The 17,531-nt window shown below is 40.6% G+C and overlaps 1 protein-coding gene across 1 annotated transcript in view; it reads left to right on the top strand.

Annotated features, from left to right (window-relative positions):
* Window positions 1-3,648: 3,648 nt before the first annotated feature.
* serinc5 (serine incorporator 5) overlaps window positions 3,649-17,531 on the top strand; it is a 17,730-nt gene continuing 3,847 nt past the window's right edge. Inside the window, exons 1-6 of the mRNA XM_088414156.1 lie at window positions 3,649-3,906; window positions 12,214-12,378; window positions 13,877-14,055; window positions 15,808-15,890; window positions 16,804-16,897; window positions 17,275-17,486. Coding sequence (XP_088270282.1) covers window positions 3,880-3,906; window positions 12,214-12,378; window positions 13,877-14,055; window positions 15,808-15,890; window positions 16,804-16,897; window positions 17,275-17,486 — 760 coding nt within the window. The 5' untranslated portion in view covers window positions 3,649-3,879. The remainder of the gene's footprint in view (window positions 3,907-12,213; window positions 12,379-13,876; window positions 14,056-15,807; window positions 15,891-16,803; window positions 16,898-17,274; window positions 17,487-17,531) is intronic.

Below are 17,531 nucleotides of genomic sequence, written 5' to 3'. Positions count from 1 at the left end.
TGGATTTTCTTAAATGTCTGATCTAGTCTGGTAAAACATCCACTCTCCATTCCTCTGTCGCACTTTGGCGACCATGATGAGGGCACATGGCATCGAAAAAAAAAGCTACAATGTGAAGATTGAGTGGTGTAAATTAATAGGAATGGGCCCTATATTTTGGTAAAAGATAAAAGCTTGACTATGTCAAGCAACATTGAGTGTCCCATATTCAAACACAGCTTGGCCGTTCTCTTTAACATGACTGATTAAATTCAGTGTCAACTTTTGTTACCATAGAAGATATTCTGCTGCCCTTGTGGTCTACGCTTTTCCCTGATTAAATAATGATAACCACAGAAATGGCACCCTTGTTAACTGTTGGCATATTTGTTAACAAAAGCTGACATTAATTTATCCAGACCTGAAAACGAGCTGATGAATTTCCATCAAAAATATGGATCGTAATGATTGTTATGAATTTCCTATTAATGTGGAACAAGTGTAATTTGCGAGAATTTCAGTCGTCTAGTTTGTAGAAAACGAGTTCGACGTTTTAGTGATTTCTTTGATCAACGCCCGTCCGTGTGAAGCGTTATTGTGGGCTACCTTTGAAATGTTACACATTCTCCCATCGCGCGCTCTGACATCTGATGGATGATGTTCGGCAAATCTCACAAAATCCCTAATCATATATAGAGGTTGCTCTGTGCAATATTGATTCATGGAGCTGCATTACTTCACCCATCTCATGGAAATGGACACTTTGGAAATGTCAGCGAGTGCGAGTAAAACAAAACGCCCTCAACAGCGAGCTCGCCCACAATGCTACCAGGTCAGTCTTTTTAGTCCCCCATGTCTTCTACCGCTCCTCATCAGAAGACGATTTAATTAAAATGGAAGTAGTGACAGCTACAGCAGCCCACAGATCAGGTCGCAAGATGATCACTTCCAGCACTCGGCGTCCTCTCTTGCCACATATTTTCAAACGTAACATTTAAACTTAGGTCCCTTCCAACTTCGCCCAAGCAACAGTTGCCCGCAATGGCAAGCATACTACTGCTAACAGGATCAACATGATATTAACACTGCTTTCAAATAACGTATGTTATTTATTTTTATGTCTTCAGTTAATACTTTTAGCCGGGGCTGGCTCACCAGGCAAAATGGGCCTAATGCCCCTAACACGAGGGGGCGCCGGAAAAAAATAAAATAACTGAAAATTAAAATTAAATAAAAAAAAAACATAGCCGCAAATCCTCACTAGGGTCGCTGGCGTGCTGTTTACTAGAGCTGGGCAATGATACCGATGTATCGATAAATATTGCAATTCGAAGTGACGCAAATGCGTATTGCAACACAACATTCAGTTATCAATATATGGCTTCTAAATATTGAGACGCCTTAGTTTAAACATATGTCATAAATTCGTTATAGCAAAATATTTGAAAAATTAATTATAACTATAAATTTCTTTTTTTTTTCTTTTTAATTTCTTTTTGGTTTCCCTCCTCTGTTCGCTCAACAAGTGGCGTCACGGATCTGGTGGGTTCGGTTTATGATCCAAGAGCAAAAATGGCTGACCAAGACCAAGTCGAATATGAAGTTGTAGGCAATAAGAGGGCAACATCACCCATCAGCAAATGTTTCAGCCTCAAAAAAAAAAAAAAAAAAAAGACAGATAACAGCCGTGTGTTTTTATTGTGAACATATGTGTATGTAAAATTGGTAAACGACTCAATTTGACAACGCACATGCAATGTCACCATTCAGCCACAATAAACACGTCCAAAGTAAGGTCCAGCACAGACAATAATATTTAAATTATTTGCATAAAATAATTGAAACTGGCAGCAGTAAACCATCCATAAGCAGCTGCATCGCCAAAATTATACTGGGACACATGCCCCAATATAGAGGTGCTGTGCCCCAGTAAAAATTGAATCAAAAGTAAAACCACTTGTATGTCTGTATTCACTCCACATAAACAATGCACACATGGCTAATTAATATGGTAATTTATTCCAGCTGACAAAACTTCCTGGTCAGCCAGCAAGTGAGCGAGAGAGAGAGCGAGCGAGCGAGAGAGAGGAGCAGGTGAAGTTGGTAAGTTTAGCCAACAACAATGTTTTAAAGAAAGAAAGAAAACAAAAAAGAAAAAGAAGGCCAGATCTGTAACTTCTGCATTTGAACTTTGAACTGTAGAGAGATAAATCTTAGGTCAAAATTGCAATTTAGAGGCAGTGTTTTTTGATTAGCCTTTAAATGGCAATGAAACAAACATGCAGTATTTTAGCATTGCAACAGGGTAGGGACTCACCCCTACATTTGAACAATCCAAAGGTTAGTGTACAAAGATCAGGATCCTGGGCCATTTTGTCCTCTAAGACGTTAGTCGGTACTTCTCAACCCGCCAAGCAGATAAGACAAAACGGCGTTGATTTTCTTTCAGCCTAGTTTCTTATACAATTGTCCAAATTGTTGTTGTCATCCCCTCCCCTCCATCTTCAGTCCACAAGGATCAGCAATCAAAGGTCCTTCTTCGGCTTTCGTCTCCTCGTCCTGTAAACACTTGACATACAGCCTAAACAAAGACTTGCTTATCCATATTAGCCGAAATCAAAATGAACTATCCTTGAAAAAGAAGGAAAAAAAAGGCTTCAAAAGGATTCACTTGCCCCAGAGGTCGATCCAGAATCTGGTCTTTGCTGGGGGTCGACTTAGGGATGTTAAATATGGTCTTACTGACATTCGCCCCGTTTTGCCCGATCCCGGTCATGCTGTTATTTCACCGCTCAACAAAGTCGTCAGATGTCGCTTCTTCGGTCGTGCTAGCTGGCTTTGTTTTTCTTTCAACTGATGGCACGCCATCAAAACTGACAGGTGCAAACGTCAGGTTATTGAACTAATGATCAATTCCTTCTCCCGTACCAGCTTCACAGAATGACTCTGACATGCACTGAGTTATTCGAGCCAACAAAGTAATCCTCGACTTTAATGTCCTAGCTGCATCGCAGATATTCACCCGTCTGGTCTGCTCCACTTGAGTGGTCTTCCAACTCGCTTGAAACTCCTCAAGTCTCCACTTTACTCCACTGGAGTTGACTGTTGTATGTGCTTGTAGAACTAAATAAAACAGATCAGCACACAAAATGGATAAAGAACTGAAATGTTTACTAGATGTATCTGAAATAAACAGTTGCATTTAGGTGCAGTACAGTGAATTGTACTTCATAGGGTTTTCTATCTGTTTTGTAACTATAGCCGTCACCATATAGGTTCTATTCTGCTCATCATGCTCATCATCATTTTTGAGTAGTCATTGACTGCCAGGCAATTAAGATCTCATACTTGATGGGGAGCATTGGTACTGTCCCCAAATTTAAATCCCACCAGATGTGCAGTGGATGGGGTTCGTTGACTTTTTCGAGCATCTTGAAAATAATGAGACCCATGGACCATATACAAAACGAACAACTGTGACCAAGTTTTTGAGGCATTTGTTTGAGCCTTTTTTTTTTTAAATCGACTTGTAAATTTCGAGGGACTTGATAATGGTCACAAAATAAACAAATGCACAAGTAAAATCCGAAAATGCGTGCTTAGGTTCTGTACAGCATAGGGTAATGTAACCGCGGCGTTTGTTTTCCTTCAAGATGGGGGTGTTCAGTTTGTGAGCGGAAGAGAGGAGGTACAGACAGTGTAGTACAGTGGCGATATAGCGAGGAAAGGCGGGCGTATGGGGGGAGCTGTGCAGGAGCCGGAGGACAACACAACCAACCGTCTGTCTGCTCTTCCATCGCGTTCGTTGGCGTCTTCATGTCTTTTTGTTCCGTTTCCATTACACAGCTAGCGCCGTGCCCTTATTCCTTTCTCTGAAGCTAATTGTCCTGCCTCCATAGGATGTGCACCCCGTGTTGTATCTCGCAGGTAAGGAATAACGCTTTTATCCTATTGTCGTGTTGGATGTTTCTTCTTGCGGTTGTATGTGACAAATCGAGCAGTATCAGCTGCGAGCTTGGCGTTGTGGTTTACGCCTGATGTTCTCATTCACGCCTTCGCCAGGGATCATTTTCGGGTTTCCAAAATGGTTAGTTACCGTTAACAATAAATGCAGTTACGACCTCTTTGTTGTTGGGTCTTTGGTGCACATTGATGGTCAACAAAGCAGCAGCGAGCTAGCCAAACATCGGTTAGCAAAAATTGCTATTAAATAATATTTCGTCATTGACCGTCTGAGCAGATGTTAAATAAAGAAGGGGTAATTGCTGAATTTCTATCCGACAAAATGAGTTGATGTGGGGTACTTTCTCCGTGTTGCGATTACTGTGTTCCATTTGCGATTACTGTACTCCAGATGAATTTCTCCAGCGGCTGACATATTTGCTGTTCGTCATTACAGCTCAACATATGGGTCACTTTTCCACTCGATACGTTGTGTACCATCTGAATCGTCATTTTGACAAATTTACACTTCTCTAGCGCCTTCATGATGATCGACAATGTAGTTTTAAAAGCGGAAAAATGTACAATCAATTAATAATTGCGAACCCATTAAAACTATCATTATCTGCAAATGCTCTTCAAACCATTGTTAGTTGTACGGTAATCATAATTATTCTGTGCACTTCATTGGCTATTATGTATTTTTATCATCAGTATACACATAAGTTTGGAAACAGCTTGAAAACCCAAAAAAATTTTGACATTTTATATTAATTCTGATGTAATCAAGATCTAGAATATACAGCAACACACAAGGAATAGTTTGCTTAAATACAATATCATTCAAACCAAAATATGCTGTAGATTTCTGATTCTTTGATGCAAGCACCCTTTTGCCAACATGGCAACTTTTTCGGGAAAAACTCTTTGTTTTATCAGCCTTTTTTTTTTTTTTTGGTGATGATGGTTTATGAGCTGGAACAACTTTCATTTCATTGCTGTGCATTGGCAAGTGTAAATAGCTTCAGTTTCTTGACCTCTTACAGTAAATTGTTTGAATCGTAATGAGCACATTATTACAATATTAATATTGGTACGCTCAGTGGGCCATATTTGTATTTCCCTGCGGTGTATTATGGTCGGAAAATTTCTCGCATTGAAATGGGCTGGAATTGCCTCAAAGGACGGTCATCGCATGTCATTCAACATTCCTATTCCCATGTACAGTATAGGGCAGCAGAGTGAACCCGTGCATACTTGCATAATAGTTCTTAGGTTTGTGTTCCCAATTCCAAAATCATGCACGATAATTTATTTGAACACTTTGTAATTCACTGGTGCGATGGTTGGTTGGCTCTAGTATAAGTGTCCAGTGATAGGCTGGCGCCCATTCAAATGTGTACAGTGCCTCATGCCGAAAGTCCTATTGTATGGATGTCAGTTTATCCTCAACGTTTAATGAGGATAAGCGGTATAGAAAGTAGAACGATGTACGTAGCGTGGCGGCACAAATGTATGTCTTGTAGCTGAAATTAAAAGTCACATGCTTCCATTTTGTGGGAAGCACATCTGCTCCATAAGATGCCACGTTAACCAAATGCTGTTTTTGTTCTCTCATTCCACATGCTGTTTTTCCTAAAGCCAAGATGTTGAAATGCTGCCAGAGTATCTTCTCATAGCATTTACAAGGCACTGTAATCCCGATCTTGCTTGGTACACTGTCATTTTTTGAAAGATTAAGTCTCTGTTTTTATTGAAAATGGTAAATGCACTGTCGTGTTGACATCTAAGCAGCCAAGCGCGCGCACACACATACACACACACACACACACACACACACAATGCTGACCAACCCTTTCCCCAGCTTGGAGATTTTGTCCACTGGCTCTTTGCTGAGTTGCTCTGCCTAGGAATTTAATTACACAAGCACATCGCTCATCTCAGGAAAACTGTTGTGTTTCCTGCTTGCTTCAGTGGCAGGGAGATGTGGAAAACTGAAGTGGTTACAAGAAAAAAGGAGATGGGGCACACAGTGAGATTAGTTTCCTTGGTACTGTAGCTGTCCTGGTGGGTCTCTAATCTTTATCCCAGACAACCGATTTGGCCATTTTGTGTCTAATTAACTTTGCTCTGTTTGAAAATGTGTGCCCATTGAGGTTTCAAAGGGCCCAAATTCGAGTGTGGTCTGTTCATTTCCTCTTAGGCCCTCAAATGGATATTTAAGAAGTGGGGAGCAGTGTTTAGTTTGGAAAAAAGGAGTGGTCATAGTGTGGGAGCAAGTCGCTCATTACATCTCAGTGGGATTGGAGATGTCCGCCATGTTGCAGAGAGGTAGGGGGTAGGCTTTTGCCCAATCTTGAGTTTGGTCCAAAGAGCTGTGAGCATTGGCTTATGTCTCTGAAGGACAGCAATGAAACCATGTGGAAGCATGTAAGCTGAACAGCTAGGCTACATGGCTGCCTGGCACAGTACATGAAGACAGAGATATTGGACTTTAGATACACATTAAGCACATTCACACTTTTGTAAAATTGTGCAAAAGGGGTCACCCATCTCTTTGAAACTAAAGTTGGCTTCTTTCTAACCCTATCTTTGTTACAAGGAATGTTAAATATTGGTAAAATTACACATTAAATGTCAGCCTGAAAGTACACTTTTTTTTTTCTACTGCTGGTATTGTTGCCAAGTTTTGCAATTGTGCATCACAGCTGCTGCAGTGCTACAAGTGTAACAGCTGAGCCAGAAAATCTTTTTTGATGAGCAGTAAGTCGCTGGACTTGCAAAATTATCACCCCGATTTAAGAGTTTGGCTACAGTACCCTCTATCACTGATTCACTTTGTGTTGACCACATGATTTAAGTATAGTAAGCCCGGTGTAAAATGGATTATATGATTCAAGAAGTGTTAACATGAATTCAAACTCATACTGCAATGTAGTAAATTACTTTAATCACCTGTGACTAAAATGCAACTAATGAGCTGGAAGTGCTCACACAGACTGAAAGCCTTGACTAGACTGCTCAAACTGTATGCTCACATCAAGGCTTGTTGACCTAAAAGACATACTATATTTTCTAAAATGGACTTTTAATTGCTTTCATGCAAATAGTTTTCTGAGATGCCTCCCAACCAATGTTAGAAATTAAGCAACCAAACAAATCTTTTGCAAACTGCCTGTTTCAGATAGTGGGTCTTAAGCAAGTCGTTCTAAATGAATTAATTTGGAAATCCACAAATTGGCTAATTAACACCTCCACCATTTTGTCTACCCTTGAATTGTCAACTTGGGCAAAGTCAACGATCAAAAGATATACTGAAGTAACAGTTAAGACTGTATAGATCATGTCAATGTTAAAAAGACACACAAGTATGGATTAGCATTAGCTGAAGTGGTAACGTACAATGATTGGGACTTACTCAAATGTTGTGCGAAGTCATCACCCAGTAGGGAATGGCTATTTGTATTTACTGTGGCTTTACATTTTAACTAAAGATGTTTGATGCCATTTTTTTTTGAGCGGTAACAGTACAATACCTAACTCATGAAACGTAACCCATTCTGAAGTTTTTCCAGTATTTTCCCATCCATCCACCCACCCAAACAGTTGTCATGCCAATAAAAGCTAGCCACAACATTGGCCGTAGTATAGAGGAGGCATGATAAGTTGTGGCTTAATCGAATGAGACTGAGCCACCCCTCTCAAAAGGGCTAATTCATGCAAGATGAAACCATTAGAATGAAAAGTACACTAGGTCTTGATCCTTGCGGTTATTTGACCTAAGCATTACAAACATGCTTCAAAGCCACCTATGAACAGTTTGAAACTGTGAGTAAATTTGCATAGTATTTACTTGAAGTCCTGTAGACATGTGTGTTTGCTCACCAAAACCAAATCAGTGGTTTTATTGTTTTAATATACTACCGTTAACTGATTTTTACACATGAATTGTGAAGCTGTTGTTTGATATTGGCTGTGTGAGGTTGTTACATTTTTTTGTTTAGCGAGCCTCTTCTGTTTGCCACGGACACAAACTCGTAATTTGTACTTTGCTTGTAGCTATGGGCTGTATTTGCCAAGAAAGGGGTAAAGACTTGGTTTGTATAGAAAACAGAGCAGTGATACATTTTTGCTGTGTGTACACAGCTGCCTGGACATAGAGACAATGGTGGTGTCACAGTGTAAAGCGACTCGGAGTAAGTCTCACACTGGGAAGGGAGGGTATGCCATGAATCGTTAGCCATTGTCATTAATGTCGTTCCTTTACCCCGCTTCCCCTCAACCACTTTCTACTCACTACTCTTCTGTAATTTGAGACAGCGGGGTGTGGTGAGAGTTTCGTCTGAACTGTTTCTGTCTTGTGATTCAATCCAGTCAAGCGTTATTCTACTATCGATAAGATCTTAGAACAAATTCCTAAACTATTATTTTATAGTAGCCTAATACTACGTAATTGGATGGAAGACAGACTAGCATTGCATACTTTTTAAAAAACATGAATTTGGATTCAATCCCACTGTCAGCTGCGCTATTTATTTTTGAAAACACAATAATTTGTTCGTTTGTAGAAAAACACAACAAAGACACAAAGATAATTTTGCTTGTAAGGAAAACGGAATAAGACTGGTGGACAGTCTACCCGTCATTCCGTTAAGCTCTGCTTTTTTTACTGAACACAGTAGCTCCTAAACAAGATTGCATAGAGGCGTGGCTAAATGCTTTGCAAAACATTTATGCCTCTCATATGTTATGCAAGGCATTTTTGCTTAATAATTTTTTTGCTCAATTATCAACTCTCAGCGGCTGTCAGCTTGCGTCAGTTGCGGGTTTGATAAGGGTCTTCTTGGCCTCAATGTGTCTGTCCAAAGCCGTCTCCACTTCACTGCAAGCAATCTCTAATATGTTTGGGAAAATGTACAATCTCCCACTGCAAACAGCACAGCTGACCCATTTTTCCCTGTGTTTTTTTGTTTGTTTTGTTACGCCATACTAGAGACACCAACCTATTTTAGAGCGATGACAAGATTGTCTGCTCACCTGTGTGCTTCAGTTTGTTTTGGCTCCTCATTCTGTGAATTTTTATTTATTCGGGAAGGGGGGGCATGGAGATAGGATGGTACATACTACTATAGGAGCGATGATAATCGTCCTGTAATTGCTGTGCGAGACAGCACTGCTCTCATATTGGCTCGAAGATGTCTACATTTTATGCCTTGATTACTGAGTTGTTCTAAGTGCCGAATAGAATAGAACAGAATAGAATGACTTTATTGTCATTGCACAGGTGACTCTCTCATCAGACCACAAACTTAGTAGCAATGACTGAGATACTGTATTTCCTGAAGCTGCTGAGGAGCTCTCGGTCTATGAGGTCAGTTTAAACCAGATAATTTAATATGCAATCAAAGGGCAGATAAATACAACAAAGAGTGTCGTGAGAGGAAAAAGTGTGTGTGTGTGTGTGTGGGGGGGGGGGGGGGGGGGGTAAAATGGAAGATAGCCAGTTTCTTCTGGGTTGGAGATGACAGAAATATGACAAATCATTTAAGGGAAAAATGATTTCTCTAGTCATTTGAGACAGTTGTGAGACTATTGGCTCATTTTCTGAGCTTACAGATCTTTTTGTGGGATGGCCAGAGTAACATGACAAGTTGGGGGGAGGGGGGGGGGGGGGGGTTGCTATGGACATTGAAGTAGGAACATATGTCAGAGACACGCTGACCACCTGTCGAAATGTTGGCAGGACAGACAGGCGGTTGTCCAATTTGCCAGTGTTGGTTGCCTTGGATACTCCTTTTTTGTTTCGGTGTCTAAAAGAATTTCTTTAGACCCTCTTCTGGTTCTGCCCTTCTCCCTCTCTCACACTTTTTAGAGTATGTCATCTGCCCACACACAGTGTGGAGCTCACTGGTGAAACACCCCCTAAACTAATGAAATACAAACACACTCTCTGTGCCATGCCCTTTTTGTTTCCTGGTTAATTCCACTCTGTAATGCCTAATTAATCGCCCTTTGAGGAGGATGTGGGTGCAGAACCATTATCCCATTGAGCAGCATAGAGGAAAATGCTGGCCATGGGAGCTCAAGTATGTTGACACGGCCTTGGGAGGAGCTGAGGGTCCAGCCCGGAAATTTGCCAAGTCCTACCAACCTTGTGGCCTGAAGCACACCGGCTAAATGTTCTATTTAAATGCCACAAGACAGCAAAATGAGTAGGTTGAAATGTAGGTCACAATCATTGGGAGCGACAAAAATTTAGAATTGGAGTTGTTCATGGTCATATTTCCAATAGTTTTTTTTTTTTTTTAAACAAGGAAAACAGACTTGATCATGTTTCTTCATCCAAGAGGAGTATCTGTTATCTACAGTACACCAGGTCTACTTACCATGAAAACAATGGCGGTTTGCATCAATTCCATATGGCTATTCTTACAGTTTATCCATTCTTTGATGATATCTTGACCCTAATTGTTTGCTGGTATAGTGAGCAAAACAGAACCCTTTTAAGACCATTTTGCCGAATACCTTACCTAAGACATCGTAGACATAGCTCCTTGCACTTTGATGAAGACTAATATTATTGCCATGGCTGCAAGGCAAAATGAATATACAGGATCCTGCACGAATCAGCACCTCAAGATTGAATTCTTGTTTCCGCGTAACCAGGGCTATTTAACCACGCATATTCCCCCCTCTTTGTGTCTGATAAAAATCTGTCCACATGACTTAGTTTATTGAAAATGGCTGCTACACAAATCTGCGTTGTGACGTTGTATTCGTTTTCAAGCATGCCAAGCCATTGGTAGTTGCACAGAACCACCGGCCTTCGAGAGCTTCAGCAGGCCTAATTGCCTTAAAATGAATGTCAAAGCATAAGCAATAAACGAGATTCCCAACAATGCATGCCGATTTTGTGACCCCTGAAGTGATGGAATCCAATCATTTGATAGCAAACTGTCCAGAAAGAGTAAAATGGATGCAGATGGAAGGCAGTTTCAACAAACATGACCCCCCCCCAAAAAAAAAAAAAATAACTGTCTTCTATTGTTGTGAGGCAGTGTCAGATGTCAGAGTACAGTGTCTGTGTACAGTATTCTGATGCCAATCATAGAGGTAAATATGCCAAAATAAGATAAGCTTTTAAGAAAACCAACCAACTGTCCATTTACTAAGGTCAAACTGCAATGGCAGCAGAACATGTTCTTAAAAAACACAATCAAAACTAAAGCGGCTATTAAAACGTGATTATACAGTAGCTTAAGAAGTTGTTTGAGCTTGATCGAAAACTAGCATGGTCTGCCAGTTAAAAGTAGAAGTTGATTGCAGGGCCTCACATTAAGGCTTGTTCTGCATGCTGCGGGAGAACTGAGAAAATCAGGGTGGGGTGACTCCAGCAACTACGAATATAGAACCTTCTGGTTCCCAAATAGAACACCGAGCCTGTCTTTATGCGGTAGCAAAATATGCCTTTTGTGTCACTCTGCTCTGCGTATCAAATTAGAGACTTGTACAACATAGGGACTAGTGAGTTTTGAGAAAGTTGCCTCTTGTCTAGCAGAGCACAATAGGGAATGTTAAGAAAAGTCAAACTACTAGCCTTCATCACTTTCACTTTTTTTTTCTATTTTGAAACCTTTTTTTTTTAAAATTCTGAACAACTTTTGACAGGTTTTTTTTAAAAGGTTAGTGTACCGTATCTACTGTCCTGACCAAATGGTTGAACACATCTTCTCATTCAGCGCGTTTTCTTTTTCATGACTATTTACATTGCAGATTCTCACTGAAGGCAGCAAAACAACAAATTAACATGCATAGTTATAATAGAAAACGCGTTTTATATTCTTATTTTTTACCCTTGACATTCCTCGATGAACTTAAGAGGTAGTCACATGAAATGGTTTTCACTTCACCCGTGTCTGTTATCAGGCTAAATTGGTGGAATTTCTTGCTCAACGGTGTTGGAACCTTCACTTGTGTTGTGTGGAATTCAGGTTATTACACAACCAACAATTGGGCAACTCTTAAAAGTCATATTATGGACAACTGTTCAAATTTGCATTATGGTAAGAACCAATCAGATAACTTATTTAAAAAATGAGAAGTTATGTCCAAACCTTTGTCCTTTATTGTGCCGTATATGACTTAGTTTTATAATTTAACACAAAACAAAGCTTTTGTTGAAATTCTTCATTTGCTCAGTTTGACATGAATCATTGTTATGTGAGTACACATGACTTGCAAGTGTGCTAATGTCTAATCTATGTGTTCACTCCCTTCTTTCCTCCACTGCAGCTGGCCTGCTGCTGTGGCTCAGCGGCCTGCTCGTGCTGCTGTAGCTTCTGCCCTAAGATCAAACAGTCCACAGCCACCAGAATCATGTACACGCTCTTCTTTCTTTTGGTCACCATCGTCTGTGTCATCATGATGTCCCCCACGGTGGAGGAAGAGATGAAAAATGTAAGTATGCATAAACACAGACATTTAAGATCATCACCCCAAAAAATGCATTCACTGAAAGAGAATCACGTAAGAGATTTTGAGCCACAAGTCTTGGGTCACTTATTCCTGAAATTAACTCATTAAAGAACTTAAATTATCCATCCATCCATCCATCCATCATCTACTGCTTTATCTAAAGTCGGGTCGCGAGGGCAGCAGCTTCAGCAGGGAAGCCAGACTTTCCTCTCCCCAGGCATTTCGTCCAGCTCTTCAGGGGATCCCAGGTGTTCCCAGTTACCCAGTATAGAACTGTTAAATGTTCTATCTATCTATCTATCTATCTATCTATCTATCTATCTATCTATCTATCTATCTATCTATCTATCTATCTATCTATCTATCTATCTATCTATCTATCTATCTATCTATCTATCTATCTATCTATCTATCTATCTATCTATCTATCTAATCTATCTCTATCTATCTATCTATCTATCTATCTATCTATCTATCTAATGGCTTGTTGTCTTGTATTTTTTTATTGTTCATGTGGCATGTATCCTTTTTAAAAATGTTCAGCTGAGTGAACATATGGAAACAACCTTCTATTGAGGATGGTAACATCATTGCACTATAGTTTTTGTCTCATGTTTTCAGCCGGCGTGTTTGTTTCATTTTTCAGTTAGCCATAATTAGAATGACTCGCTACAGTGTAACACCTTGTTAGAATAGGAACCCGTCAAGGCCAATCGAGGCAAAACATGCCGTTTGATATCTTCACGTAGTGCTTGCTGAGTTCACCTCCTCCCCCCCACACAGGCACACAATAGTTTCTTACAATTGTCACTCAGTGGGAAGTTCCCAGCTATAAGGGCCACCATTGTACTGATGAGGGCTGTGAGGTTTACCGCAGTTTGAAACATAGTGACCCTTCCTTTTTTAATGGACATGCAAACATGCTCCTCAATATGAGAAATTTACTTTGTGTTAATCTGACATGCTGATAACTCAATCTGCTGGTCTGTCATGATGGCTGACTAAATATCTTTTTTTTAAGAGTCTCCAAGGATATTGTTTTTTTTTTATCTTTGGTCATCTATGTTGAAGGCCACAATAAATACTTATCAACACTCCTCTTCTAAATTTGATCAGGCATTTTATGATGGCAGTATCAACATAGTCCTATCGTGTTTCACTGTGTTTTTCGATGAAGTTCCCTGAACTTGCAGTTGTTCATTCATCTCTGTCTCCTCTTTGTAGACTCTGAATCTGTAGTGTAACATTCAAACAGCCAGCAGCCATCATTTTATGAAAGTAGGAGAAAAATCAGGCTTTTTTTTTTTTTTTTTTTTTTTTTTTACCCCTTAAGAGGCATGTTGCTCAAAATAGACGCTATTGGCCCGTTTCACTAAGGCCTAGACAAACATGAGTGGAGGTAGCGAGATGTGGGTGGCTGGAAGTTTCAATGCAGCAGTGAGCTAATCCAGTTTGGCTTTTTGTGCATTTCACCTCTTAGATCCCCTTTTACAGTGAATTGTGTGAGAAGATGAATGCAGGGAAGAACTGCAAGACCCTGGTTGGTTACTCTGCTGTCTACAAGGTGTGCTTTGGCATGGCCTGTTTCTTCTTCATCTTCTCCATCTTCACCATAGGCGTCAATAACAGTACTGGCTGGAGGGCAGCCATACATAACGGGTAAGTATTCTTTGGGCAGTTTGACTCAAAAATTTACATTCGGGCATGTGAATGGACATTTCAGGCAAGTCACAATAGGTTTCCCCTTCATCCAAAGTATTGCACCTCAGGAAGAACTGACACATCTTTTTGCTATATTGTTTGTCCTAACTAGGGTTGCAGGTGTGCTTGAGCCTCTGCTAAATGGCATTGGTCAAGAGGCGATGGCAAAGCCTGTTTCAGTCGCTAGCTCGTCTACGCACTCACATTCCCATCTTTGGACAATATAGAGCAATCAATTAACGTAATATCTACCCCACTGAGATGTTTGCGAATGTTGACGAAGGCAGCGTATGCAGCGAATGCCCATTCGCATAAGCGATTTGTCAGGGTTTGTTCAAGATTGCATTTGTTTTTAAGATGATCTTAAGACATTCACAAACAACCAAGACTTTCAGAACAGTTAAGACTGTTTCAGAACGTCTTAATAGAAGAATAGAAGAAAAGAGGAGAAGGCCATCCTTGTATAGCTGATATACAACAAATTTGGGAGCACTACTCCAATTGGTGCATATTTAATATATACAGTATGAACAATAAATGTAGAATTACATATCACAGTGATGAAGTTGGAGATGGGGCTTGGTGTGCAGTAGTGGTGTATAATGAGTACACTAATGGACTTAGTTCACAACTTTGTGGTTAGCCAGTGCTGAGTGTTTTTTGCGTGGGATGAATTTGACAGATTGTGGACAGTCTATTAGAAGGTTTTTCATCCACCTGCAGCTAGAAGTGGGCAGGACAAGGAGGGAGCGTTTGTTTATGAGAATGTCCAGTGTTTCTTCAGGGCCAGCGGCTTTCCTGGAATCTCTGCTGTTTTTCCGGAAGTTCAGAAACAGATTTGCGAACATGAACAAAACCTGACAAGCTCAAAAGAGCCGCCTCCTTTGCCGACACATGCCAATGTTCGACCCTCTGTCTGGGACACCGACTTCACTTTGCAAGGATTACAAATGGTTTCCCATATTTGAACTCATGGTCTCACTCAAGCGCTGGGAGACCACGTAAAGTCCACCATACCACCAATTGACAGAGAGGAAGAAAGAAAAAGCAAGGGAAAACAAATTAAGAAATGATGGCTCAAAGGAGGAGGGATGCTACGAGATCTCGTGTGGCGAGTTCTTGCGAGATTAGAACGCCACAGGATTTCTCATCCTTGAACAGCACACAATCTATTTTCTTTGGCTGTTTTTCAACTTCTTGAGCTACAAGTGCAACGGAATACACAGGACTATAAGTCTGAAACGAGCCCTTGAGTAATAAGCGGGTATCCGGGGCAAGGAAAAAAAATGCCTCGAGGACATTGAACGAGTAGATGTCAGGAAAAATAGGTCAAGCCATTTGCAGCAGTGGTCTGCTTGACTGGTAAACAAGTTGCCTATGCGGTGAGAAGGTCATCTTCATCATGCCAAATAATATCTGGACACAATTTCTTTGATATGCTCTTATTTCAAAGTTGCTCACAGCAGTATTGTACAGCACCTGTTTCCAGCTTCTAGCAAGCGTTCCATTGACTGTGGGTTGGAGAAAGCAGTCAATACTTTTGAAAGGCAGTTTAATAAACGTAAATACTTGCACACTTTGTTGCTGACAGCCCAACACATTTGCTGTTGTCACTGATCACTTTTTAACACACCAGGCTAACTCAAATGTTTTTTTCCTGTTTGGTTTTTACCTATTATATTTGCATTCATATTTATCTCATTGTTTTAGGTTCTGGTTGCCAAAATTCATTTTGCTTGTGGCCAGCTGTGCAGCAGGCTTCTTCATTCCAAAAGAGGAAATTTTTCTGGAAGGTAAATGATTACCGTCTATAATTTTCTTGATTTTTACCACCTTTTAGAGGAATGCAGTACTGTATGTTGCTGTGTTTATTATTAAGAGAAATGCTTTAGCATGTTGCACTGACACATCTCCTGTGTAGCACTACTTTGTCCAGCAAAGACCATCTTAAAGTTGAAGTCCAGTCTTTAATTTTTCCAATCTGAATTTAATTTCCAATAATATGTTCTATGCGCCCCCAATAGTCTCAACATGGCATTCTGAGGATCGTAATACTATATCTGTGGAGTATGAATTGAGCAGCAGAATCCTCCCATTTTTATCCATCTTCAGGAGTAACTTTATTTGCCACTTTTTATCACATGAAAATGACATTACAGTTGCTTAGGCTCAGGTAACCACCAACCATCACCTGTTTTCTGCATCCTGGCTTATGTGGTTTGCAACCTGAGCAGTGATTGTGGTGATTGCGGTGTCCATCCATCCATTTTCTGGAGCCATTTAGCCTCACATGGGTCACAGGCATGCTGGTGCCTGACAGGCAGTAGGGGGGGGGGCACGGACGGATGTGCTAACCACTGCCCCACTGAGCCACCAACTGTGGTGTCATTTCTCATGAATGTAATTTTAATCAGAATGTTGTGTTTAGACTAGTGAGGGCATACATAACATATTACTCGGAACATTTTTTTTTTTTACTTGACCCATAAAACAGTTTTTTTTTTTTTTCTATTGCATTTGTTTTTTCCAGATTTTTACAAAAATAATTTTGCACACTAACCACGCTTTCAAAACAATGCCAAGTTAATGCACGTCTATCATAAAATCAGATTCTTTGGTTGTCTCTTGGAACATCATATGTAAATTGTGGTGAACCGTTGATGTTAGCATAAATAATTTACTAAACGATTCACATTTCCCCTCCAGTGTGGCGCTATATTGGAGCTGCTGGCGGCTTCGTCTTTTTGCTGATCCAGCTCATGCTGCTGGTGGAGTTTGCCCACAGATGGAACACAAACTGGTCAGTCACTCTGGCCGGCGTTTGGAGGCACACAATGCTACCTCTGTGTTACTTTAGGAGAAATTGAGGGGGTGGAACATACTTGTTTTGTGGGTTTATGTCAAGAAAAAAAAGTTGCGCGGGAGAGTCTTGTGGCCGTGTTTTTGTTGTTGTTATTGTTGTGGGAGCAGGGATCTGGGCAGCAGGTGACCACTGTCCAAATTCAATGAATGTGCACTGACTTGCCTTAAGCCTTAAGGAATGACCTATGGGATCTTTCTGTCTTTGGTTTATTTCTTCAGGACCCTGTTGGTTTTCTCAGCTTTTTTTCCCTTTTAATTTTATTTTTATCCTGTTTTCTTTTTATCCCTGTCTCTGTTTGTCTACGTCATACACAGGAGCTCAGGAGTGAAGTATAACCGCTGGTGGTATGCAGCACTGGCCTTGGTGACTCTGGTGCTATTCAGCATTGCGGTGGGAGCAGTGGTCTTCATGGGTCTGTACTACACCCACCCAACAGCATGTCGTCTCAACAAGATCTTCTTGGGCATCAATGGCAGCCTCTGCCTCATCGTTTCTATGCTTGCCATCTCCCCTGTCATACAGAAACGTAAGGACCTTGACTCACAAGTCCAATGCAAATAAAAATTAAAGC

The sequence above is a fragment of the Hippichthys cyanospilos genome, chromosome 1 (genome assembly GCF_059441005.1).
Source record: "Hippichthys cyanospilos isolate Australia breed blue-spotted pipefish chromosome 1, RoL_Hcya_1.0, whole genome shotgun sequence".
Lineage (NCBI taxonomy): Eukaryota > Metazoa > Chordata > Actinopteri > Syngnathiformes > Syngnathidae > Hippichthys > Hippichthys cyanospilos.
This window is presented reverse-complemented; position numbering and strand designations above follow the sequence as displayed.